Here is a 27747-nt window from a genome sequence, read left to right as displayed (position 1 = left end):
TTGTCACTTTTTTGTTGTGTTTTCGCCACATTTTTTGTCATGTTTTTGCCCCTTTTTTGTCGTGTTTTTGCCCCTTTTTGTCGTGTTTTTGCCACATTTTTGTCGTGTTTTTGTCACTTTTTTGTCGTGTTTTCGCCACATTTTTTCGCCCTGTTTTCGCAGCTTTTTTGTCACAGTCTTGTTGTGTTTTCATCCTGGTTTTCGTCGCTATTTTGATGCTTTTTTTAAGCTTTCAGACTGTGCTCAGCTCAGGTCGGGGTTAAGACTTTAAATACATATAAAAACATTGTTTAAAGCCAGTTGTTACAATGCACGTTTTTTGGCGTCTGGGACGAACGATCACTTGGAAAATCTCGGCTGAAAAACACACGTCTTACAGTGAGACGGGGGCAAAGATTTTAAACAGAACTGTCGTATGACCAATTCCAAATCACTTTACTGCGCGGATTTCAAACTACTCCTGGTATTATTACGCCTTACAATATAGTTCCCCTTTTATCCGCTTAGAAAATCCACAGTGTTTAATTGTGTGTAATTATACTTTGTAGTGGAACACTTCACGTAACCATATTTAAATAGGGAAAACGTGGAAGAGCTTGGTAGCTTCTATCTTGACCTGTTTTGGAGCTATAGAGGAGAGAGGGAGAGGCTAAATGCTAACGCCGTCTGCGCTGCTCAGGTAAGAACATATCTCAGTGTGGAGAAACGCTGGCCTGTCCCTTTAAGTAAAGCCTGTGTTTATGTAAATAGATGTTTTGTCTATTGACGTTTAATAACTGCATGCTGATTGCATTCACACTTCCTTCTGTGAAAGGAGTTCTTTTTGTTGATCAAATCCCTCACGCTAACAACGCTCTCAGAGACATTGTCAGGGAATTTATTCACTAATTTAAGCCGCGGATTCTTTTTCATCTGGCTTTTCAAACACCCCTCAAAGCAAACACGGCTAAGCATCGCCGATGAAAGACTGGAGACGACTTTCCTCCCGAAGTGTCCGCCTGTAATTCCGAGCCGAGCGTGTTTACTGTTTTCAATTACGTCTCCAAACGCCTCTGAGGAAGAACAAAGGCTCGGCTTCATTAAAACGAACGCAGGACCTCTCGCTCCGCAGCCAAAAGCACGGGCGCCGAGGGCTCCCGGCAGAGACCGGAGCATCGGGGGCTGTGCGGCGTGAATGCAGAAGCAGCTGCTCTCAGACTCTACAGGTGCACGAATAACTTCAAACGCACTGTTAAAGACGATCACAGAGGCTGGAGTATGAGCTGATACACACAGGCCAGTGGTTCCGAACTGTTCCTCCTGCTTTTTAATCACACAGGCCAGTGGTTCCGAACTGTTCCTCCTGCTTTTTAATCACACAGGCCAGTGGTTCCGAACTGTTCCTCCTGCTTTTTAATCACACAGGCCAGTGGTTCTTAACTGTTCCTCCTGCTTTTTAATCACACAGGCCAGTGGTTCTTAACTGTTCCTCCTGCTTTTTAATCACACAGGCCAGTGGTTCTTAACTGTTCCTCCTGCTTTTTAATCACACAGGCCAGCGGTTCCGAACTGTTCCTCCTGCTTTTTAATCACACTCCCCCTCATTGTTTGTTTGTTTAAGCCACAAGGTTCAAAGAGTGGGAAAAAGTAGCGGCTCATAGTCCGGAAATGGCTGTACATGAAAACTATAGCGATGCACTGATCCAGCTTTTCTGCTGCCGATACTGGGGTTTGAGTGTCTGCCGATATCCGATATTTACCGATACCAAGAGTTTCTTAAAAGTGGCTTTCTCTGAGTGAAAAATGTAATTGACTTTTTTCTTCATCTTAAGATCAGGTTTATTGTCATGATATTACAGATCAGTTATCAATGATATCCATTTATAAACTCTTGGATGAACATTTAACAAGGATAGGGGTAGAGTTAGGCTTTTGCATCCTGGAAGGCTTTAACCTCTCACCCCCCGCCTAAACCAAGCACTCTAGTTCTGCTTTACCCAAATCTAAAAGCGTCTCAACTGGAGAGCAACAGTGTAATGCCTCATGTGAAAGCCTACAGAAGTGATAGTTTTTTATCGTGTTGTCGCCGCGTTCGTGTCACGTTTTTGAAGCGTATTTTCATCTTTGTTTTTGTTGTTTTTCCATTGCTTTTTTGGTCGTGTCTTCACCACTTTTCTGCCACTTTTTTGTCGTGTTTTTGTCACTTTTTTGTCGTGTTTTTGCCACATTTTTGTCACATTTTTGTCACTTTTTTGTTGTGTTTTTGCCACTTTTTTGTCGTGTTTTTGCCACATTTTTGTCACTTTTTTGTCGTGTTTTTGTCACATTTTTGTCACATTTTTGTCGTGTTTTTGTCACTTTTTATATTGTGTTTTTGCCACATTTTTGTCACTTTTTTGTCGTGTTTTTGTCACATTTTTGTTGTGTTTTTGCCACTTTTTTGTCACATTTTTGTCGTGTTTTTGCCACATTTTTGTCACTTTTTTGTTGTGTTTTTGCCACTTTTTTGTCGTGTTTTTGCCACTTTTTTGTCGTGTTTTTGCCACTTTTTTGTCGTGTTTTTGTCACTTTTTATATTGTGTTTTTGCCACATTTTTGCCACATTTTTGCCACTTTTTTGTCGTGTTTTTGCCACTTTTTGCCAAGTCAAGTAATTGACTTTTTTCTTCATCTTAAGATCAGGTTTATTGTCATGATATTACAGATCAGTTATCAATTACATCCATTTATAAACTCTTGGATGAACATTTAACAAGGATCACTGGACTTTTCTACACTACATATCCTTGGGTAAATGACAGGCTTTAGGTGACATTAATATAAACATAAAAAATATGTCAGATCAGTTATTTCTTAAACTAGATCTAAAATACAGACACGTGGCTTCAGAAGTGGTTATTTATTTGGTTACTTTAGGTATTTCTATCATAGTTTCTGACCCAGCCTTGATCAGTTTTCATTAGCAATAGCACGCTCCTGCTAGCTTTAGCATGCTATTGCTAACCGCAGAAGTTTGCGCAGCGATCTGAAATATATTTGCAGAGGTTAAAACTGACTCAGCGGCTGAACTGTCCAGGTGATTCACTGAGATGCAGGTCAGGGGTCGGGTGATTTTCATCATCGCCGTAACAACAAGGGCCGAACCTCAACACTGTCGCCTAAAGTAAAGAACTTTCTTCATCAGTGGTTCCCAAGTCGGGGCCCCGCGTTACCCTCGGGCCCAAATAACCTAAATAAAGCCCTCATTTGTCATATATCGTACAAAATATTGTGTTTTCCCACACAAGCTTTTATTGAACAGGCAGTGGATATGCCTTTAAAACTGAAAGTCCATTCAGTTTCAGATGGAAAATATTTTTTAAAAGTTCCCCATAGACCCACTGAAAAAGGTTTCGTGACCCACCTTTGGGCTTGACCCACCAGTTGAGAATCACTGTTTTGCGTTACATACTGTAGGACCAAGTGGGACATTCTGGGCATTTGTAAAACACTGACACTATTAGTCCTGTAAAAGGAATTTGATCTCTTTTTTGTATAATAATGTTTTTCAAAATCATCTCGAGGGCCAGAGGTTCTGTGCTGGAGGGCCAGATTTGGCCCGCGGGCCTGACGTTGCCTCCCCCGGTTCAGTATCGGATATTTGTAGCCGATTTCAATATTGTATTTTGCCCAGTATCGGCTCCGATATCCGGTATCGGATCGGTGCATCCCTGATAAAAACAAGACTTACTGTATTCTAAACTGGAGAGCAACAGTGTAATGCCTCATGTGAAAGCCTACAGAAGTGATAGTGACCTTTTTATCATGTTGTCGCCGCGTTTGTGTCACATTTTTGAAGCGTATTGTCGTGTTTTCATCTCTGTTTTTGTTGTTTTTTCATTGCTTTTTGGTCATGTCTTCACCACTTTTCTGTCACTTTTTTGCTGTGTTTTTGCCACATTTTTGTCACTTTTTTCTCGGGTTTTTGCCACATTTTTGTCACTTTTCTGTCACATTTTTGTCGTGTTTTTGCCAAATGTTTGTCGTGTTTTTGCCACATTTTTGTCACTTTTTTGTCGTGTTTTTGCCACATTTTTGTCACTTTTTTATCGTGTTTTTGTCGTGTTTTTGCCACATTATTGTCGTGTTTTTGTCGTGTTTTTGTCGTGTTTTTGCCACATTATTGTCGTGTTTTTGTCGTGTTTTTGTCGTGTTTTTGCCACATTATTGTCGTGTTTTCTAAATACATGTATTCAGTTCCTACCCAACACTAGTACGGTCCAGCACTGCAGGAGGTCCTCACGTCAACAAATATTAATGTTTGAAATGAACTTCATACGTATCTGTTTACTTGTAACAAATACTGTCAGTATCCAGCCCATAATCACTGCCATGTGTGAAACAGTATGTCACATTTAGAATAGAATAGAATAGAAAAACTTTATTGTCCACCATGCACAATGATGGCAGAAATGTGTCTTTGGCTTCTCATACATTCCACTCATATGTTCCAATCAGAGGTTCCGCTAGACTTTTTTTTTGTCGGCCACTTTGGCCAGCTGGGTCGTAAAATGTCGGCCATTCGCAAGAATTACCGGCCATTAAAAAATATATACATAATGAACGTGGCTTATTATCAATAACAATCTACATTTAGACAGAGCTACACAAGTGCTTTAGTGGGTCCCAAAACACGGCTATTTCTAATTAAAGACTGACGTGAGAAAAATGTAGCAACAGCGAAAATCCAAACATGAAGTTGTGCTCGTGGAGACGGTGGAGCAGCAGGTGTCACGCGGATGTACACCACTCATATGCACTTTAACTCAGACAGAAAGTAGCCGATATCTACGACCCTAACGCTGACCTTATCCAGGTCTGACCAGCTGCTCAGCGAGGGCTGGGCTGTAGATGCCCTTCCGCTCTTTTACGTGGCTTCAGGTGTAAAAAAAAATGATTAAGTCCCTCAATACGGAAATATTGTGGAGAGACAAATCGACAGGACTAAAGTCACAAAAGTCAGTCTCGAGCGATTCAAAACGGACCCAGCTCTGCCGCGCTTTAGAGCGGCTCCAACACCGGTAACTGAGCCGAGGCGTCTGCGCAGACTGACCGAGGGAAGCGCCTCCAAACCCGGCCACTCTCCCAGGAAGAGCCGCTGTGGGACAGCGCGTCAGTCTGACTGAACACACGCGCGTTTCAAGAATATCCTAATCAAACGTATTCGCTGCTGAGTTCTTAACACACTTATATAAAAGTAAATGTACCTGTAGTTCGCCGTTTTCTTGCAAAATGTGACGAAGTACGAAGAAAGAGCGTTACATCCAGACAGCGATGATGGCGCTTCGACTGTGCTTTGTAAAACGGGCTGAAGGCGTAAATCTAAACTTTTTTGATAGAAATATTGACCCTTTTTTAATATTTAGGCCTGTCTCGAAAAACACTTTGTTCTGTTAGTCACTGACTTAGGTGACATGTTTAATATATTTTTTTATATTCTCTCTTTTTTACTGTCGGCCAATTTGGCCGATGGACATAATTTTTACCGGCCATTTGCTTTTCAAACCGGCCAAAAGCCGGCTACAGCCGGCTAACGGAAACCCTGGTTCCAATACATTTGCCCAGCAATGTAGTAAAATCAGTTCATTATAAAGTCGGTCCACTGCAGACACAGCAGCAGCAGGTTCACGACATCACGAAAAGGAACAGACTGACTCAACGACATTAGTACTTACAACTAGGGCTGTGCAATTAATCGAAATTCGATTACGATTTCGATTACAACAGTAAACGATTCCAAAATTAGCATAATCGCAAAAAATCGATTATAATTTTTTTTCTTTTTTTTTTTTTCTTCTAATTTTTCTTTTTTTCACATTTTTTTTTCAAATTTTTAATTTTTGGATTTTTGTCACTTTTTTGATGGATTTTTGTCACTTTTTTTGCTGGATTTTTGTCACTTTTTTGATGGATTTTTGTCACTTTTTTGATGGATTTTTGTCTTTTTTTTATGGATTTTTGTCACTTTTTTGATGGATTTTTGTCACTTTTTTGATGGATTTTTGTCTTTTTTTTGATGGATTTTTGTCACTTTTTTTGCTGGATTTTTGTCACTTTTTTGATGGATTTTTGTCACTTTTTTGATGGATTTTTGTCACTTTTTTGATGGATTTTTGTCATTTTTTTTGATGGATTTTTGTCACTTTTTTGATGGATTTTTGTCACTTTTTTGCTGGATTTTTGTCACTTTTTTGATGGATTTTTGTCACTTTTTTGATGGATTTTTGACATTTTTTTGATGGATTTTTGTCACTTTTTTGATGGATTTTTGTCACTTTTTTGATGGATTTTTGTCTTTTTTTTATGGATTTTTGTCACTTTTTTGATGGATTTTTGTCACTTTTTTGATGGATTTTTGTCTTTTTTTTGATGGATTTTTGTCACTTTTTGTGCTGGATTTTTGTCACTTTTTTGATGGATTTTTGTCACTTTTTTGATGGATTTTTGTCACTTTTTTGATGGATTTTTGTCACTTTTTTGATGGATTTTTGTCACTTTTTTGATGGATTTTTGTCACTTTTTGATGGATTTTTGTCCTTTTTTTGATGGATTTTTGTCCTTTTTTTGATGGATTTTTGTCACTTTTTTGATGGATTTTTGTCATTTTTTTGATGGATTTTTTTAAAGGCCACAAATAATCGTTTGAATAATCGTGATTTCAATTATGACAAAAATAATCGTGATTATTATTTTTTCAATAATCGAGCAGCCCTACTTACAACTTATTTAGCTCCTTGATGGCAAAGGGAACAAAGGAATTCCTGTACACATTTCTCTTGGCACAAGGAAGTCTGTGTCTCTGCCCTGATGGAAGGAGCTCAAATTAAGAGAATTTAACTTGGAAAAATGCTACATCTTATTCCTAAACCCTTTCGGTCGTGTTGTACACAAAGAATTGGAAATGTATTTACGTATAAAGGAATGAACTGACCGAATAAACTACTACTACTACTACTACTACACTGCGGGACTTTGATCCATAAAGGGGCCGAGACATGCCAGACTTTGGGAAAGACTGTCCTAAGTAGGGCTGGGCACCGTTAAGCGATACCAGTACGGTATCGAAAACAAAGGTTTAGGTACTACCGGTATCGGGAAAAAAAAAGTATCGAAAGCAGGTACAGAAAAGAAATATAAAACCTTTATATTCAAGTTTTTACGCTGTTGGTTATACAAATTTAAAAAGAAAAAAAAAGTGAAATGCAAATGAAAATAGTGGGAAAAATTGGGTTAAATTTGGGAAAAATTTGGGGAATCAAAAATATCAAAAAGGGAAATAACGTGGGAAAAAATGGAAGAAATAAATTTGGGGGTCAATTTGGGGAAAAACACCAAAAAAATTGGGGAAATATTTGAAGAAAAAATTAGGGGGGATATTTTTCTTTCAAAATGTTAAAAATGGGGGGAAAAAATAAGAAACGTGGAAAGTTTTTTTCCGCCTGTTGTTAAAGGAAGTTTCATCTCAAACAACTAATACGAATGTAAAAGAAATTAAATGGAAGGAAAAGAATAAATTAACATTATTCATCTGTTTTATGGCTCTAAATGAAAAATAATTAAGCACCTGTACCGAAAAAAGTATCGTTAAAGTACCGGTATCGAAAAAACTGTAACGGTACCCAGCCCTAGTCCTAAGGAATTCGATTCTGGTCAAATGAAGATGAAAATAATAATAAAGATAGCAGGCAGTGAACAAACCTCCAGGCCGGTCTTACTGCTGTATAACCTCAAACCCCTTCAGCACCGCTCTCCTCCCACAGAGCCTGACTTTGGACACGATCCCGGCCGCTCGAAACAAGACCTCTCACAGTGACCACACGGCCCTCACAGTGACCACACGGCCCTCACAGTGACCACACGACCCTCACAGTGACCACACGACCCTCACAGTGACCACACGACCCTCACAGTGACCACACGACCCTCACAGTGACCACACGACCCTCACAGTGACCACACGGCCCTCACAGTGACCACACGGCCCTCACAGTGACCACACGACCCTCACAGTGACCACACGGCCCTCACAGTGACCACACGACCCTCACAGTGACCACACGACCCTCACAGTGACCACACGACCCTCACAGTGACCACACGGCCCTCACAGTGACCACACGGCCCTCACAGTGACCACACGACCCTCACAGTGACCACACGACCCTCACAGTGACCACACGACCCTCACAGTGACCACACGACCCTCACGCCCTGACCACACGACCCTCACAGTGACCACACGACCCTCACAGTGACCACACGACCCTCACAGTGACCACACGACCCTCACGCCCTGACCACACGACCCTCACGGTGACCACACGACCCTCACAGTGACCACACGACCCTCACAGTGACCACACGACCCTCACAGTGACCACACGACCCTCACAGTGACCACACGACCCTCACGCCCTGACCACACGACCCTCACGGTGACCACACGACCCTCACGCCCTGACCACACGACCCTCACAGTCACCACACGACCCTCACGGTGACCACACGACCCTCACAGTGACCACACGACCCTCACAGTGACCACACGACCCTCACGGTGACCACACGACCCTCACAGTGACCACACGACCCTCACAGTGACCACACGACCCTCACGCCCTGACCACACGACCCTCACAGTGACCACACGACCCTCACAGTGACCACACGACCCTCACGGTGACCACACGACCCTCACAGTGACCACACGACCCTCACAGTGACCACACGACCCTCACAGTGACCACACGACCCTCACAGTCACCACACGACCCTCACAGTGACCACACGACCCTCACAGTGACCACACGACCCTCACAGTGACCACACGACCCTCACGGTGACCACACGACCCTCACGGTGACCACACGACCCTCACGGTAGGGCTGTGCAATTAATCGAAATTCGATTACGATTTCGATTACAACAGTAAACGATTACAAAATTAGCATAATCGCAAAAAATCGCATTTTTAATTTTTTTTCCAAATTTTTTTTTTTTTCACATTTTTTTTTCTCATTTTTTTGATGGATTTTTGTCTTTTTTTTGATGGATTTTTGTCACTTTTTTGATGGATTTTTGTCACTTTTTTGATGGATTTTTGTCCTTTTTTTGATGGATTTTTGTCCTTTTTTTGATGGATTTTTGTCACTTTTTTGATGGATTTTTGTCACTTTTTTGATGGATTTTTGTCACTTTTTTGATGGATTTTTGTCACTTTTTTGATGGATTTTTGACATTTTTCCCGGCCGCTCGAAACAAGACCTCTTTGGCCTCTGATCACAATTACTGTAGCGCCTGCACAGTCTGAGCCCTCACGCCCTGACCACACGACCCTCACGGTGACCACACGACCCTCACAGTGACCACACGACCCTCACAGTGACCACACCACCCTCACAGTGACCACACGACCCTCACAGTGACCACACGACCCTCACAGTGACCACACGGCCCTCACAGTGACCACACGACCCTCACGGTAGGGCTGTGCAATTAATCGAAATTCGATTACGATTTCGATTACAACAGTAAACGATTACAAAATTAGCATAATCGCAAAAAATCGTTTTTTTTTTTTTTCATTTTTAATTTTTTTTCCAATTTTTTTTTTTTTTCACATTTTTTTTTCTAATTTTTAATTTTTGGATTTTTGTCACTTTTCTGCTGGATTTTTGTCATTTTTTTGATGGATTTTTGTCTTTTTTTGATGGATTTTTGACATTTTTTTGATGGATTTTTGTCACTTTTTTGATGGATTTTTGTCCTTTTTTGATGGATTTTTGTAATTTTTTTGATGGATTTTTGACATTTTTTTGATGGATTTTTGTCCTTTTTTTGATGGATTTTTGTCACTTTTTTGATGGATTTTTGTCCTTTTTTTGATGGATTTTTGTCATTTTTTTGATGGATTTTTGACATTTTTTTGATGGATTTTTGACATTTTTTTGATGGATTTTTGTCATTTTTTTGATGGATTTTTGTCACTTTTTTGATGGATTTTTGTCATTTTTTTGATGGATTTTTTTAAAGGCAACAAATAATCGTTTAAATAATCGTGATTTCAATTATGACAAAAATAATCGTGATTATTATTTTTTCAATAATCGAGCAGCCCTACCTCACAGTGACCACACGGCCCTCACGGTGACCACACGACCCTCACGGTGACCACACGACCCTCACAGTGACCACACGACCCTCACAGTGACCACACGACCCTCACAGTGACCACACGACCCTCACAGTGACCACACGACCCTCACAGTGACCACACGACCCTCACGGTGACCACACGACCCTCACAGTGACCACACGACCCTCACGGTGACCACACGACCCTCACAGTGACCACACGACCCTCACGGTAGGGCTGTGCAATTAATCGAAATTCGATTACGATTTCGATTACAACAGTAAACGATTACAAAATTAGCATAATCGCAAAAAATCGTTTTTTTTTTTTTTCATTTTTAATTTTTTTTCCAATTTTTTTTTTTTTTCACATTTTTTTTTCTAATTTTTAATTTTTGGATTTTTGTCACTTTTCTGCTGGATTTTTGTCATTTTTTTGATGGATTTTTGTCTTTTTTTGATGGATTTTTGACATTTTTTTGATGGATTTTTGTCACTTTTTTGATGGATTTTTGTCCTTTTTTGATGGATTTTTGTAATTTTTTTGATGGATTTTTGACATTTTTTTGATGGATTTTTGTCCTTTTTTTGATGGATTTTTGTCACTTTTTTGATGGATTTTTGTCCTTTTTTTGATGGATTTTTGTCATTTTTTTGATGGATTTTTGACATTTTTTTGATGGATTTTTGACATTTTTTTGATGGATTTTTGTCCTTTTTTTGATGGATTTTTGTCATTTTTTTGATGGATTTTTGTCACTTTTTTGATGGATTTTTGTCATTTTTTTGATGGATTTTTGACATTTTTTTGATGGATTTTTGTCCTTTTTTTGATGGATTTTTGTCACTTTTTTGATGGATTTTTGTCCTTTTTTTGATGGATTTTTGTCATTTTTTTGATGGATTTTTGACATTTTTTTGATGGATTTTTGACATTTTTTTGATGGATTTTTGTCCTTTTTTTGATGGATTTTTGTCATTTTTTTGATGGATTTTTGTCACTTTTTTGATGGATTTTTGTCATTTTTTTGATGGATTTTTTTAAAGGCAACAAATAATCGTTTAAATAATCGTGATTTCAATTATGACAAAAATAATCGTGATTATTATTTTTTCAATAATCGAGCAGCCCTACCTCACAGTGACCACACGGCCCTCACGGTGACCACACGACCCTCACGGTGACCACACGACCCTCACAGTGACCACACGACCCTCACAGTGACCACACGACCCTCACAGTGACCACACGACCCTCACAGTGACCACACGACCCTCACAGTCACCACACGACCCTCACAGTGACCACACGACCCTCACGGTGTCCACACGACCCTCACAGTGACCACACGACCCTCACGGTGTCCACACGACCCTCACAGTGACCACACGACCCTCACGGTAGGGCTGTGCAATTAATCGAAATTCGATTACGATTTCGATTACAACAGTAAACGATTACAAAATTAGCATAATCGCAAAAAATCGTTTTGTTTTTTTTTCATTTTTAATTTTTTTTCCAATTTTTTTTTTTTTTCACATTTTTTTTTCTAATTTTTAATTTTTGGATTTTTGTCACTTTTCTGCTGGATTTTTGTCATTTTTTTGATGGATTTTTGTCTTTTTTTGATGGATTTTTGACATTTTTTTGATGGATTTTTGTCACTTTTTTGATGGATTTTTGTCCTTTTTTGATGGATTTTTGTAATTTTTTTGATGGATTTTTGACATTTTTTTGATGGATTTTTGTCCTTTTTTTGATGGATTTTTGTCACTTTTTTGATGGATTTTTGTCCTTTTTTTGATGGATTTTTGTCATTTTTTTGATGGATTTTTGTCCTTTTTTTGATGGATTTTTGTCACTTTTTTGATGGATTTTTGTCATTTTTTTGATGGATTTTTGACATTTTTTTGATGGATTTTTGACATTTTTTTGATGGATTTTTGTCCTTTTTTTGATGGATTTTTGTCATTTTTTTGATGGATTTTTGTCACTTTTTTGATGGATTTTTGTCATTTTTTTGATGGATTTTTTTAAAGGCAACAAATAATCGTTTAAATAATCGTGATTTCAATTATGACAAAAATAATCGTGATTATTATTTTTTCAATAATCGAGCAGCCCTACCTCACAGTGACCACACGGCCCTCACGGTGACCACACGACCCTCACGGTGACCACACGACCCTCACGGTGACCACACGACCCTCACAGTGACCACACGACCCTCACGGTGACCACACGACCCTCACAGTGACCACACGACCCTCACAGTGACCACACGACCCTCACAGTGACCACACGACCCTCACAGTGACCACACGACCCTCACGGTGACCACACGACCCTCACAGTCACCACACGACCCTCACGGTGACCACACGACCCTCACAGTCACCACACGACCCTCACGGTGACCACACGACCCTCACGGTGACCACACGACCCTCACGGTGACCACACGACCCTCACGGTGACCACACGACCCTCACGGTGACCACACGACCCTCACGGTGACCACACGACCCTCACGGTGACCACACGACCCTCACGGTGACCACACGACCCTCACGGTGACCACACGACCCTCACAGTGACCACACGACCCTCACGCCCTGACCACACGACCCTCACGGTAGGGCTGTGCAATTAATCGAAATTCGATTACGATTTCGATTACAACAGTAAACGATTACAAAATTAGCATAATCGCAAAAAATCGATTATATATATATTTTTTTTTCATTTTGAATTTTTTTCCATTTTTTGTTTTTTTTCACATTTTTTTTTCTAATTTTTAATTTTTGGATTTTTGTCTTTTTCTGCTGGATTTTTGTCATTTTTTTGATGGATTTTTGTCACTTTTTTGATGGATTTTTGTCTTTTTTTTTATGGATTTTTGTCTTTTTTTGATGGATTTTTGACATTTTTTTGATGGATTTTTGTCACTTTTTTAATGGATTTTTGTCATTTTTTTGATGGATTTTTGTCTTTTTTTGATGGATTTTTGACATTTTTCTGCTGGATTTTTGTCTTTTTTTTGATGGATTTTTGTCTTTTTTTGATGGATTTTTGTAATTTTTTTGATGGATTTTTGTCCTTTTTTTGATGGATTTTTGTCACTTTTTTGATGGATTTTTGACATTTTTTTGATGGATTTTTGTAATTTTTTTGATGGATTTTTGTCCTTTTTTTGATGGATTTTTGTCACTTTTTTGATGGATTTTTGTCACTTTTTTGATGGATTTTTGACATTTTTTTGATGGATTTTTGTCACTTTTTTGATGGATTTTTGTCACGTTTTTGATGGATTTTTGTCACTTTTTTGATGGATTTTTGTCACTTTTTTGATGGATTTTTGTAATTTTTTTGATGGATTTTTGTCACTTTTTTGATGGATTTTTGTCACTTTTTTGATGGATTTTTGTCACTTTTTTGATGGATTTTTGTCCTTTTTTTGATGGATTTTTGTCACTTTTTTGATGGATTTTTGACATTTTTTTGATGGATTTTTGTCACTTTTTTGATGGATTTTTGTCACTTTTTTGATGGATTTTTGTCACTTTTTTGATGGATTTTTGTCCTTTTTTTGATGGATTTTTGTCCTTTTTTTGATGGATTTTTGTCATTTTTTTGATGGATTTTTTTAAAGGCAACAAATAATCGTTTAAATAATCGTGATTTCAATTATGACAAAAATAATCGTGATTATTATTTTTTCAATAATCGAGCAGCCCTACCTCACGGTGACCGAAGTCGACCCAAAACAGCAGCACTCCAGAGAAACGGCTCCGCACAAACACAAACCTGCAGCGTATGTCAATGAGGGGAGCCTTGTTAGCCCAGAGTCAGAGCGCCGTCGAAGGGCAGAAGGAAAGAAACACCCAAAACACCTGAATGAACTGGAATTACAGCAGATGAACCTGAGTATTATGAACCTGAGTATTTACCTACAGTAGTTTTAGTTAGTAGTAGGGCTGCTCGATTATTGAAAAAATAATAATCACGATTATTTTTGTCATAATTGAAATCACGATTATTCAAACGATTATTTGTTGCCTTTAAAAAAAAACATCAAAAAAGTGACAAAAATCCAGCAAAAAAGTGACAAAAATCCAGCAGAAAAAAGACAAAAATCCATCAAAAAAGTGACAAAAATCCATAAAAAAAGACAAAAATCCAGCAAAAAAGTGACAAAAATCCATCAAAAAAGTGACAAAAATCCAGCAAAAAAGTGCCAAAAAAATAAAAAGACAAAAATCCATCAAAAAAGTGACAAAAATCCATCAAAAAAAGACAAAAATCCATAAAAAAAGACAAAAATCCAGCAAAAAAGTGACAAAAATCCATCAAAAAAGTGACAAAAATCCATAAAAAAAAGACAAAAATCCATATAAAAAGACAAAAATCCATCAAAAAAGTGACAAAAATCCATCAAAAAAGTGACAAAAATCCAGCAAAAAAGTGACAAAAAAAAAAAGACAAAAATCCATCAAAAAAGTGACAAAAATCCATCAAAAAAAGACAAAAATCCATCAAAAAAGTGACAAAAATCCAGCAGAAAAAAGACAAAAATCCATCAAAAAAGTGACAAAAATCCATCAAAAAAGTGACAAAAATCCATCAAAAAAAAGACAAAAATCCATCAAAAAAGTGACAAAAATCCAGTAAAAAAGTGACAAAAATCCAAAAATTAAAAATTTGAAAAAAAACATTAAAAAAAAAAATAGAAAAAAAATTGAAAAAAAAATTTTTTTAATCGATTTTTTGCGATTATGCTAATTTTGTAATCGTTTACTGTTGTAATCGAAATCGTAATCGAATTTCGATTAATTGCACAGCCCTAGTTAGTAGTGTTTATGACTTGGCCTTGACCAGTGTGTCTAGTCGTCGTGTCCCACAGTGTGTGAGTGAATCTGTCCTCCGAAACTAAAGCCTCCACCTGATGCACTGACGCAATTTTGAAAGGCTTGTTTGCTCGAAGAAATAAACGCAGCCTTTACCACTCGGGGCGCTGAAGTTCGCTGCCTCGTATCTCAGTGAGCAGAGTCGTAAGTGTTAACTCTCACGTACTTTGGTCAGCGTGGAGAGTCTGAACCCCTTGGCCTTCTCTTTGCCCGCGTTCTCGTTGAGGTAATTGCCGATGGCGAGGAGGTACCGCAGGACGGACACAAACGCCCGCGAGTCGCACAGACGCTGGCACATGCGGATCTTCTGGTCGATCAGCTGCAAGACACAAACAAGAGCAGAGGGAGACGCCGTCGTTATAAAGAAGGCAACGACTTTTTATATATGTTAAATGTGGTGGATAGACTGGTTGGTTTATGCTTAAAATACTTCAGTAAATACTCAGATTGTACTCAGTGCTCATATTTGAAACACGTCCAGGAGCATTCGCCTTAGAGTGGAGAGTCCAAAACTTTTGAAAACCTTTGCTACAATGGCTCCAGGACTAGGGCTGCAACTAACGATTATTTTGGTAATCGATTAATGTACCGATTATTTTTACGATTAATCGATTAATCGCTTCGCTGTGAAAGGTGCATGGACATTGTATTTTTTCATTTTTTTTTATCACATGAGCTAAAGTGGCGCCGCTTGAGGACGTGTTGATGGAGTAAACTTAAAGTAAACGTTTGTAGGAGGCTCTTTGTGCTAATTCTGCTTTCTGATTGGACGAGACAAAGACAGATATTTATGAAATTTACGATGTACAAAACACTGCAGACCCTCACTTTAAAAACAAAGTAGGTTTTCATCCAAAATACATAATTGTCATGTCTTTTTTGCTCTATTTTGCTCTATTTTAGTCTGTGTTTGCTAGAAAACGATTAATCGATTACTGAATTAGTTAACAACTATTTTAGTAATCGATTAGTTGTTTCAGCCCTATCCAGGACGCGATATATTTTTTCCTAGGACGGGATAGGCTGCTTTCTGATTGGCCAGTCGCCGACATTGGCAGTGGAGCTCCGACCATGACATCATCTCCACAAAACATGTGGAGGTGATGACGACCTTCACCTTATCCAAACTAACCGTAAACCTCACCCTGATCCTCGCCTTAAGGCAGGGGTCCTCAAACTACGGCCAAATCCGGCCCGCGAGGTGATTTAATCCGGCCCCCGACTTGTAGAGCTCAAATCCCTGAGTATGTCCGAAAAAAAAAGTCTCAGCCCATTCCTGTGCGGAGTTAAGATATTTTAACTAAATAACCAGTTTACTCATTCCAGCCACTAGGGGGCAATTTGAATAGATAAAAAATAATTCCACAGGTGTCCAGCAGAGGGCACTGACATAAGAGATCAGAATATAAACACATTATAGCCCCGCGGTGTGGAGTGTGGAGAGAATGAATAATGACGACAGGACTTTGACAAACTTGTGAACAGGCTTGTAAAGCACAAGTGTAAGAAGTTATTACTCTGGTCACATTACATAATGATGTTTTATTTGAAAATATAAATAAATGGAAACTAAAACAAAGTGTGAGACTCGATGACTTACAAACCACTACAGTGAAACAAATATGAGCCTGAATCACGTGTTGATCTTGTGGAAACAGTCGTGACTGAGCAGGCGAGTCAGCTCTACTTCACACTGAGGCATTTTGGTCTGAGTCAGACAGTTATATGTTATAGCCGACCCGGCCCGGCCCGGCCCCCCCATCACAGTCAGGAACAATAATGTGGCCCCCAGAGAGAAAAGTCTGAGGACCCCTGCCTTAAGGATAGTGGAGTTTACAAACTAACCCTAACCTTACCTTAGCCCTAATCTTAAAGGGACGAGATGCAAGTTGGCCATTTTACACTCACTACTGCCACCTCAGGCCATACGTGTAGCTGCAGCTTCTATATTAAGCTCGTGCATGACGGCACTTCAGACCCGGAGTAACACCTTTTGAGTGACAGGGCAGGATTTTAGAGGCAGTTGTGATGAACAGGTCTGAGCTCATTCTACACATTAGGACAGGGGGGCCCAAACTTTTTGTCTCCGAGGGCCAAAATGAAAAAGTGCCTGTGGGTCGTGGGCCAAACACAGCGATGTCAAGCACGAAAAACACATATAGCTGCAAATTACAAAGTTACTTTATTTTATTTAGTTTATATTTTTTCGATAGCCTACATTTTTCATTGGATTCTATCTATGCAAATAACATGCTATATTAAAACAAATGGTAACTATGGCAAAAGCCTAGTTTTAGGAGAGCAAAACCAACAATTGTAGCAATTTAGTGCAAAACAAACAAACACCTGTATCTGCAGCACCTACAGTAACTTTACCTCATTCGTTCACTCAAAGAAAATACCACATTAGATTATTTTGAAAGTGTCAGTTCAGCATCAATTCTTTTATAAGTTACTTTTTAACATATACTGTTGTTCAACCACCTTTGCAATAAAAGTTGGAAAACTGTGAAAGTTGATGCTACAACGCTCTGTAATTGATATATACCAAGACACCACAACAGTGTTTCCTTGAGAAAGGAGTGAAACAGCGCCCCCAATTTGACGCTGCTGGTCAAAAAGTGTACTGCATCCATATTTACCATTGAGAATGAATGGAAGAGAGTTAGCGCAAAAGTAGGTCACTCTCTGGCGGGCCAACAGAATTGTTTCGGCGGGCCCCACTTTGGCACCCCTGCATTAGGACATGGCTGGAACATGAAGGGGGAGGAAAATACTTAATTTTAACAATTTTAACTAACCCTAACCTTACTGTAGCCCTAATATTGAGGATAGTGGAGTTTTCTAAAGGCGTCTTTCAGGCGTTTTAGGGAGCTGATATGCAAATAGGGCCTTTCCAATCCTTGGGGGGAAAAATGAGCCTCCTGGACGACTGAAAGCTAGTGCTAGGCCTGTCATGATGATAACAAAATCTGAACTTCGATATATACTGAGGCAGGAAACTATCACAATAAACGATATTATCCAAGACCATATAATGCCACAGAAACTAAGGCAAAGTCAGGCCAAATCTCTCCAGCATAAAACCTGCGGCCAGGATTTTCAGTTATCTGCGTTTGTGGCATTAAAATTTATCATTTGGCCATGAAGAAAAGGCATTTAAATGACTTCTAAATGTCCATGTGAGGCACAACACTGGCATTTAAAGTGGTGCTTTACTTTGGGCTAAAATTGGCAGGTTCCACACAGTCTTTTTACAAGGAAGAAAATCGGCCTCCACCAAGAAAGCTTTAGTGCTTGAATGTTTGAAAAATACTTCATCTTAAAATATCCCACAATGAACATGAAATACAATGAGACACAACTTATTTTGGCTAAAAAATCGAGCATTACATCAGAACAATGGAGGGGGAAATGCAAAACGTAGTGACGATAAACATTGAGCCCTAAACTGTATTGTTTATCTGTGATTTAATGAACGATAAGTCGAGATAATTACTGTGACAGGCCAGAGCCGTGGGAAGATGTGTTAGTGAGGGGGCGCTGAGGGACAGAACGTACCCCCAAAATACTTTTTCTGTGCATAAATCCTATTTATTAACCTCTTAACTCCCGCCTGAACCGAGAGGATTTTCTCCAGTTCAGCTTTACCCAAATCCTGTAGGCCAGTGTAACGCCTCGTTTGAAAGACCTGCAAAACTAAATGGATCTTTTTCCTCATGTCAGATTTTTTTTCATCACTTTTTTTGTTGGGCAGTCGACTCATTTTTGTCGTGAGTTTTTTGTCACTTTTTCGTCAAATTATTCGCATTTTTTGGTCAAATTCTTATCACTTTTTCGTCCGTTTTTTCTCCATTTTTCATCAATTTTTTTCGTCAAATTGTTGTCAATTTTTTGTCACTTTTTCATCAAATTATTCAAATCTTTTTTGTCAAATTCTTATCACTTTTTCGTCCATTGTTTCCTCAATTTTTCGTCAATTTTTTCTTACTTTTTTGTGAAATTTTGTGACTTTTTTGTCAATTTTTTCTCAATTTTTTCTCCATTTTTGGTCAATTTTTTCGTTAATTTTTTCTAAATTTTTCGTCAATTTTTCATCAATTTTTTCGTCAATTTTTTCTCAATTTTTTCGTCAATTTTTTCTCCATTTTTTCTCCATTTTTTCTCCATTTCTTTCTCAATTTTTCTCAATTTTTTCTCAATTTTTTTTCACTTTTTTGTACATTTTGTGTCACTTTTTCATCAATGTTTTCTCACTTTTTTCACATTTTCATCCTTGTTTTCGTCTCAGTTTCGTCGCTATTTTCACACCTTTTTCCCAGAAGCTTTTGGATTGGGGTAAAGCTGGGGAAAATGTGCCCGGTTCAGGCGGGAGTTAAGGGGTTGATATTGCCTGCAGTTCCTAAACTATCCACCAAAGGGTTGCTGCAGCGGCGCCCTCAGCACCCTGGGTTCCCACGGCCTTGTGACAGCCCCAGCCCTAATGTAAAATGATGTTTATATTGATTGTATTTGTTTTCTTATATTTATGCAACTGTGAAGCACTTTGAATTGCCTTGTGTATGAATTGTGCTCTACAAATAAACTTGCCTTGCCTAAAATAAAGAAATGTAGAACAACACAGACATAACGATGTGGTACAGGTTTGAATGCCAACAGAACATGGCCCGATTCCACTGGTTAACAAGCGTTCAGTGAGTCTGAATGGAAAAACAAAAACACAGGGATGGGATTCGGAACTTCGCCAACTGCATTAGTGAAAGGTAATGACATGGGGAACAGTCGCAGCCCTCGATTTTTCCAAATGTAATCATTGCCAGCGCCATATGGCCAGGTCTAAACAATGACTCTGCAGGTGTTTCCGCGGGGGCCGGTGAGGAGGAAAGAAAGGCACTGCAGGAGAGAGTTGCTTTTTCGTTTGAAATATGGCACGGGTGTGACTTATTTTGGATGGTGGGCCGAAATTCAGCTCCCAAAGTCAGGTTTTGGGCCACATATAACGTGAAAAGGAAAATACTACTGAGGAAACATAATAATGAGCTGTGATTTTAAAATGCTGCTGATTTGGTCTTTCTTCACCTCTTTTTTCCTTGCTTTGCTTTTCGTGTTTTTGTCGCTTTTTTATTGTGTTGTTGTTGCTTTTACGGCACGTTTTTGTTGCTCTTTTGAGGCTTTTTTGTCACTTTTTTTGTCACTCTTTCATCACTTTTTTATTGTGTTTTTGTTGCTCTTTTGATGCTTTTTTGTCACTTTTTTCGGAGTCTTTTTTTTGTCACTCTTTCATCACTTTTTAATTGTGTTTTTGTTGCTATTTTGACCCTTTTTTCCCCCAGAACCTTTTAGATTTGGGTAAAGCCAAACTGGAGAAAAAGTGCTCGGTTCAGGTGGGGGTTAAGAGGTTAAATAAGACGCAATCTTGAACAACAACAACACAAATCTTGTCAAAAACGACTCGAATAAAGATCAATATTCAGATTTCTTGCCAGGGCAGGACTGGGACAGAAAACCAGCCCTGGACTCTGGTCAGTCTGGCCCAAATTAGCGTAAATGTGACACTTCCACAAATACATATTTGAACCTCTGACCCCCCGCCTAAACCAAATGCATTCTGTCCTCATTTGAAAGCTTAGACCCACAAAACTGACCTTTTTCCTCACGCTGTTGCTGTGTTGTGTCGCCTTTTGTATGTTTTTTTTTTTTTTTGTCGAGTTTTTGTAGAATTTTTGTCACATTTTTGTTGAGTTTTTGTCACATTTTTGTTGAATTTTTGTTGAATTTTTGTTGAGTTTTTGTCACATTTTTGTCACATTTTTGTCACATTTTTGTCACATTTTTGTTGAGTTTTTATCACATTTTTGTTGAGTTTTTGTCACATTTTTGTTGAATTTTTGTTGAATTTTTGTTGAGTTTTTGTCACATTTTTGTCACATTTTTGTCACATTTTTGTCACATTTTTGTTGAGTTTTTGTCACATTTTTGTTGAGTTTTTGTTGAATTTTTGTTGAGTTTTTGTTGAGTTTTTGTCACATTTTTGTCACATTTTTGTTGAGTTTTTGTTGAATTTTTGTTGAGTTTTTGTCACATTTTTGTTGAATTTTTGTTGAATTTTTGTCACATTTTTGTCACATTTTTGTCAATTTTTTGTTGAATTTTTTTGAATTTTTGTTGAATTTTTGTCACATTTTTGTAGAATTTTTTTGAATTTTTGTAGAATTTTTGTAGAATTTTTGTAGAATTTTTGTCACATTTTTGTTGAATTTTTGTCACATTTTTGTCACATTTTTGTTGAGTTTTTGTCACATTTTTGTCACATTTTTGTTGAGTTTTTGTCACATTTTTGTCACATTTTTGTCACATTTTTGTCACATTTTTGTCACATTTTTTTGAATTTTTGTCGCATTTTTGTCACATTTTTGTCACATTTTTGTTGAGTTTTTGTCACATTTTTGTCACATTTTTTTGAATTTTTGTCGCATTTTTGTCACATTTTTGTCACATTTTTGTCACATTTTTTTGAATTTTTGTCACATTTTTGTCACATTTTTGTCACATTTTTTTGAATTTTTGTCACATTTTTGTCACATTTTTGTCACATTTTTGTCACATTTTTGTCACATTTTTGTTGAGTTTTTGTCACATTTTTGTCACATTTTTGTCACATTTTTGTCACATTTTTTTGAATTTTTGTCAAATTTTTGTCACATTTTTGTTGAGTTTTTGTCACATTTTTGTCACATTTTTGTCACATTTTTCTCACATTTTTCTCACATTTTTGTTGAGTTTTTGTCACATTTTTGTCACATTTTTGTTGAGTTTTTGTCACATTTTTGTCACATTTTTGTTGAGTTTTTGTCACATTTTTGTTGAGTTTTTGTCACATTTTTGTTGAGTTTTTGTTGAGTTTTTGTCACATTTTTGTCGCATTTTTGTCACATTTTTTTTAATTTTTGTCACATTTTTGTCACATTTTTTTTGAATTTTTGTCACATTTTTGTTCAGTTTTTGTCACATTTTTGTCACATTTTTGTCACATTTTTGTCACATTTTTGTCACATTTTTGTTGAGTTTTTGTTGAGTTTTTGTCACATTTTTGTCACATTTTTGTTGAGTTTTTGTTGAATTTTTGTTGAGTTTTTGTCACATTTTTGTTGAATTTTTGTCACATTTTTGTCACATTTTTGTCAAATTTTTGTTGAATTTTTTTGAATTTTTGTTGAATTTTTGTCACATTTTTGTTGAGTTTTTGTCACATTTTTGTCACATTTTTTTGAATTTTTGTCGCATTTTTGTCACATTTTTGTCACATTTTTGTCACATTTTTTTGAATTTTTGTCACATTTTTGTCACATTTTTTTGAATTTTTGTCACATTTTTGTCACATTTTTGTCACATTTTTGTTGAGTTTTTGTCACATTTTTGTCACATTTTTGTCACATTTTTGTCACATTTTTGTCACATTTTTGTCACATTTTTTTGAATTTTTGTCACATTTTTGTCACATTTTTTTGAATTTTTGTCACATTTTTGTCACATTTTTGTCACATTTTTGTTGAGTTTTTGTCACATTTTTGTCATATTTTTGTCACATTTTTGTCACATTTTTGTCACATTTTTGTCACATTTTTTTGAATTTTTGTCACATTTTTGTCACATTTTTGTTGAGTTTTTGTCACATTTTTGTCACATTTTTGTCACATTTTTCTCACATTTTTGTTGAGTTTTTGTCACATTTTTGTTGAGTTTTTGTTGAGTTTTTGTCACATTTTTGTCGCATTTTTGTCACATTTTTTTGAATTTTTGTCACATTTTTGTCACATTTTTTTGAATTTTTGTCACATTTTTGTTCAGTTTTTGTCACATTTTTGTCACATTTTTTTGAATTTTTGTCACATTTTTGTCACATTTTTTTGAATTTTTGTCACATTTTTGTCACATTTTTTTAGAATTTTTGTCACATTTTTGTTCAGTTTTTGTCACATTTTTGTCACATTTTTGTCACATTTTTGTCACATTTTTTTGAATTTTTGTCACATTTTTGTCACATTTTTTTGAATTTTTGTCACATTTTTGTCACATTTTTTTTGAATTTTTGTCACATTTTTGTTCAGTTTTTGTCACATTTTTGTCACATTTTTCTTGAATTTTTAATTATTTTTCTATCATTTTTTGCTGTGTTTTTTTGTCCGTGTTTTTCTCATGTTTTCATCCTCTTTTTCTCGCCATGTTGATGCTTTTCTTTTCAGCTTTTAGATTTGGGTAAAGCTCGGTTGAGGCGGGACCGGTGGCCCCTCTGTGCTCTTCCAGAATGGACACATGGCCCGTCCGCCCCTGTTTCTTGCCGACTTTAACTCCTGCCATCCTCTTATCTGACCGGCTGAATCGGGTATTTAAGAAAGCATGAGTTCTCGACGCCTTTTCAACAGCAGCGAGTTTTGTATCTGAAATCTCATTTTCGAATATACACTTTTGTTATTAAGCGGAAAAACACTAAACGTAATGAAATTGCTTATCTATCATGTGGAGCCATCTCGACAGCGCGCAATATGTTTGGCTCCGCGCGGCGACAGTGAAGAATTACTGTCACACTCAATGAATTGCGCCGACATATTTTCGCCTCTTGTTTCTCTTCGTTCGCAGATGAGAGATTAGGGCCGACGCGCCGGAGCTGAAAGGATCGGAAGCTTGGGAGGAGATCGTAAAAAGTAAAAAAAAACAACAACTAAAAATACAGAGAGAGAAAAAGAAGTTTCAGAGTGCGGAGACAAACTCTTCACAACATTACCATCATTTACCATCTGAAAAACATGGCTCAGATCAGAGGAATAGTGTCAGAACAAGACTTAGAGAGACTTATCCATGTGTTTGTCTCCAGCAGGTTAGATACTGTAACAGCTGCTCACTGTCAGAGCTGCAGAACATCCAGAACGCTGCTGCTCCAGTCCTGACCAGAACCAGGAAACACGACCATATTAGTCCAGGCTTCCTGTCGCTCAGAGAATAGACTTTAAAACAGCTCTGCTCGTTACAAGTCTTTTCATGGTTTAGCTCCAAAGTCCATCTCTGACATGTTACAGCCGTATGAACCATCTTAGGGAGGGGCCTCCTGGTGGTTCCAGAGTCAGGACTAAACAAGTTTCATGCAGCTAAAATCTGGAACAGTCTTCATGAGGATGTGAGACAGGCCTCGACTCTGACAATGTTCAAATCCAGGCTGAAAACAGTTCTTTTTACCTGTGAATATGACTGAAAGTATTTTATCTGAACTCTCGCCTTTTACTGTAATTGATTAACTTTATGTTTTTATTGATTCTATTTGTTTTCTTGTATTTATGCAACTGTGAAGCACTTTGAATTGCCTTGTGTATGAATTGTGCTCTACAAATAAACTTGCCTTGGAGGCTTCTGTTTCAAAACCAAGAGATGTTGCTTATCATGTTATTTTGATCACTCAAAAGTGTACAGGTCATGAAAAAATAAAAGTATTGGAAGCAAAGGAACAGCTTTAAAAGAAGTGACATGGTTGTTTCATCTGAATTATTATTATTATTTTTTTCCCTCCCATTTTTTGCCCCATATTTTCCTCATTTTACAATTTTTTTGCTCATTTTTTATCACTAATATTTTCCTTATTTCTCCCCATTTTCCCCCCATTTCTTTTTTTTGGTTTTTAATTTTTTTTTCCTATTTTTGCCACAAATTCTCCCAAATTCTCCCCCATTTTTCGCACATTCCTTGACATTGGAGATGAACCCAATATTGCAAGTTTGCAGATCTTCAACACATTATTGTTCTGTTTTCTGGTTCAAGATGACAAACATTTCGAGATATGAACACTAAAAACAGTAATTGTGACCATTTTGCATTTAAAATCACTTATATTTGAGCAGCTTCAGCTTCGTGGTTGTATAAGCTACATAAGGCGGAGTGATCTGCTAGAAAATAGTCCCTCAGAATGCGATCATTCATGTGATGCAGGTCAGTTATATTCCAATCATGACTCTACGGACACAGACATTTCTATGGTTAGTCTGGTGTTATCAGTGATTTGCCTCAGGTGCTCTGTGGAGCGGGTCACACTGTTTTTAATGCAGGCTAGCTGATACCATAGACATGCACTAGCCTTGCACTAGCCTAGCGCCACGAAACTCTTCAAATAAAAGAACTGCATGAATTACTACAAAAAAAATGATCTCCAGAAATCAGCAACACTCTGGACAACTAGGAAATGAGGCCCTATGTCAAAAACCCTGAAACATCCCTTTAATGATAATAGTCTTTGTTCTGGGCTGGGGGGAAACTGCGAGTCACTAGGTCCCATTTGCTGCAGAGGAGACAAACTGTGCCTGAGCGTAGATAGAGCTCTAGCTTATGTGTTTAACCATCTTTTCATCGTGAGAATAAACTTCAAAACTCAATCAACCCAGTCCTTTCCAGCGACGACGGAAACTTCCTGCACGACTGAGAGCCTACACAGGCACAGATAACTAATAATGCTCCCCTTTAAAAAAAGCCTTTCTTCACAAAGTGCTCATTTGTAGTTTGTTTGTATCGCAATGGCAAATAAACGCGATTAGTTTCTATTTGACCAGTTTCCGCTGAAATCCTCAAAGTGCCTTCTGCGGCGGGACGTGTGACGAGGATAAAATCTTACGCCCACGGCAGAGAAGAGGGAGCGAGATTTGATTAAGACTTTTTCTTTGACGTCAATTTAAAACAGCGCAGGCTCAAAGTGGCCCTCGTGCGCCGCTGATTTGAAGACTCTTAACTACGCACCAAACAGAACAGAAATGCCGCCTCCGTCACTTCAGACACAGAAAGTGAAGTTAGAAAGAGAAAGCTTTCACGTATTAATGTCAGTTTGTTCCCAGATGTACTTTTCATCTGAGGCGAAAACTCTCCAATCTGCCGAAGCATTAGCGGCCGCATTACGGGGACGTTTTGCATTCATTGTTTTTCCTGTGGAAGCTGTCAGTCTTTAAGGAGCACTTTAACAACGCAACAAAACAATGCTGTATCTGTTAACTTATTCCTCCGAGAGAGACTGAAGGGGTTCTCAGTCTGTCTGCAAAACCTGAGACAGTTTTGACAGAAAGTTTTGTGTTAATTTGTGACAATATTTATACAGCGGGAACCAGATGTTTACATACACTTCATAATAAGACACATTTGACATTTTTTTTCTCACTGTCAGACATGAAACCAGAATTTACTTTTATTTTTCTTAGGTCAATTAGAATTTTAAAAATTATTTCTATTTGTCAAATGCTGGAAGAATGAGAGATAGGATTTTTTATTACTTTTTACAAAACCAAATGTTTTCATACACTAAGATTACAAAACCTTTAAAGAATTTGGGAGAGGCCTGATGACCTTGGAAGCACAAGTCTGGTTAAAACTGTTAAAACAATGATGGAAATGACCATCACACGCATCAGAAAGAAGTTGAAAATGTTTGGGCAGAGCTGAAAAGGCACCAAGGCGGCTCTGGGCCTGGTCTGACAGAGAGCGGGACAAGAACAGACTGAACAAGCTGGTCAGGAGGGCCAGCTCCGTCCTGGGCTGCCCCCTGGACTCTGTGGAGGAGGTGAGGGACAGGAGGGTGTTAGCCAAGCTCACCTCCATCATGGACAACACCTCCCACCCACTGCACGGGACTGTAGAAGAGCTGAGCAGCTCTCTCAGTGGCAGACTGAGACACCCTCAGTGCAGGACGGAGCGCTACCGCAAAGCCTTCATCCCCACTGCTGTCAGACTGTACAATAAGACTGTGAAGTAACGCCGACTGTAACAAGTGAATTTCTCCTTTGTGAGATCAATAAAGGTTTATCTTATCTTACACATGTGTCTCAGTTACACCAGTTCTGTTTGGACGAATGGACCAGAATTCCTGCCAACTATTGTGAGAAGCTTGTGGAAGGAAATCCAAAATGTTTGAACCAAGTTACACAGTTTAAAGGAATAGGCCACTGTTTTACGTTTTACTCCTGTATCATTACGCCTCACAATATAGTCCCCCTTTTTATCTGCTTATAAAATCCACATGTTACATTTCTGTGTAAATATACTTCGCATGAAAACACTTCACGTAACTTTATTTAAATAGGGAACACGTGGAAGAGCTTGGTAGCTTCTATCGTGAGCTTTTTTGGAGCTATGTGACATGTGGGAGAGGCTGCGTATGTGTGAGCGCACGGACAAAGACCAGACGGGGATATATTAACACGGCTAAAGTGAGGTAAGAACATATCTCAGTATGGAAAAACGGTGGCCTGTTCCTTTAAAGGCAATGCAACCAAATATTAATGAAATGTATGTAAACCTTTGGTTTTGTAAAAAGTAATAAAAAATCTATCATTCTTCCAGAATTTCACAAATAGAAATAATTTAGAAAATTCTAACTGACCTAAAAAAAATTGGTCAATTTTTTTTGTTTTGAAATGTGTCACACAATAATAAGAATAAATCAAATAAATTAAATCAAATCAGTATCCTAGCTTAGCGATAGCATGAAGGCCGTGAGTCTGTGGTCCAAGATCTACAGCGGCTCCAGTCAGGCTGCAGATCCAGGACCGCAGATTCACGGCCGTCCAGTCATCAAATCCGATCCACTCCGACACCAGTGTGCGCAGACACTGGAGGCAAGAAGGGCGAAGTGTCTTGCTCAAGGACACTTCACCCTTCACCCCA

At 38.1% G+C, this 27747-nt stretch overlaps 1 protein-coding gene across 1 annotated transcript in view; it reads right to left on the bottom strand.

Annotated features, from left to right (window-relative positions):
* LOC306977265 (uncharacterized protein) overlaps positions 1-27747 on the bottom strand; it is a gene marked incomplete at its 5' end in the record, with an annotated part of 97905 nt that overhangs the window by 16472 nt on the left and 53686 nt on the right. Inside the window, one exon of the mRNA XM_079575470.1 lies at positions 15227-15379. Within this exon, the coding sequence (XP_079431596.1) occupies positions 15227-15379 (153 nt within the window). The remainder of the gene's footprint in view (positions 1-15226; positions 15380-27747) is intronic.

This window comes from Gobius niger (assembly GCF_951799975.1).
Source record: "Gobius niger genome assembly, chromosome: 17".
NCBI lineage: Eukaryota > Metazoa > Chordata > Actinopteri > Gobiiformes > Gobiidae > Gobius > Gobius niger.
Note: the sequence above shows the minus strand (reverse complement) of the source record. Positions and strands in the feature narration are given on the sequence as shown.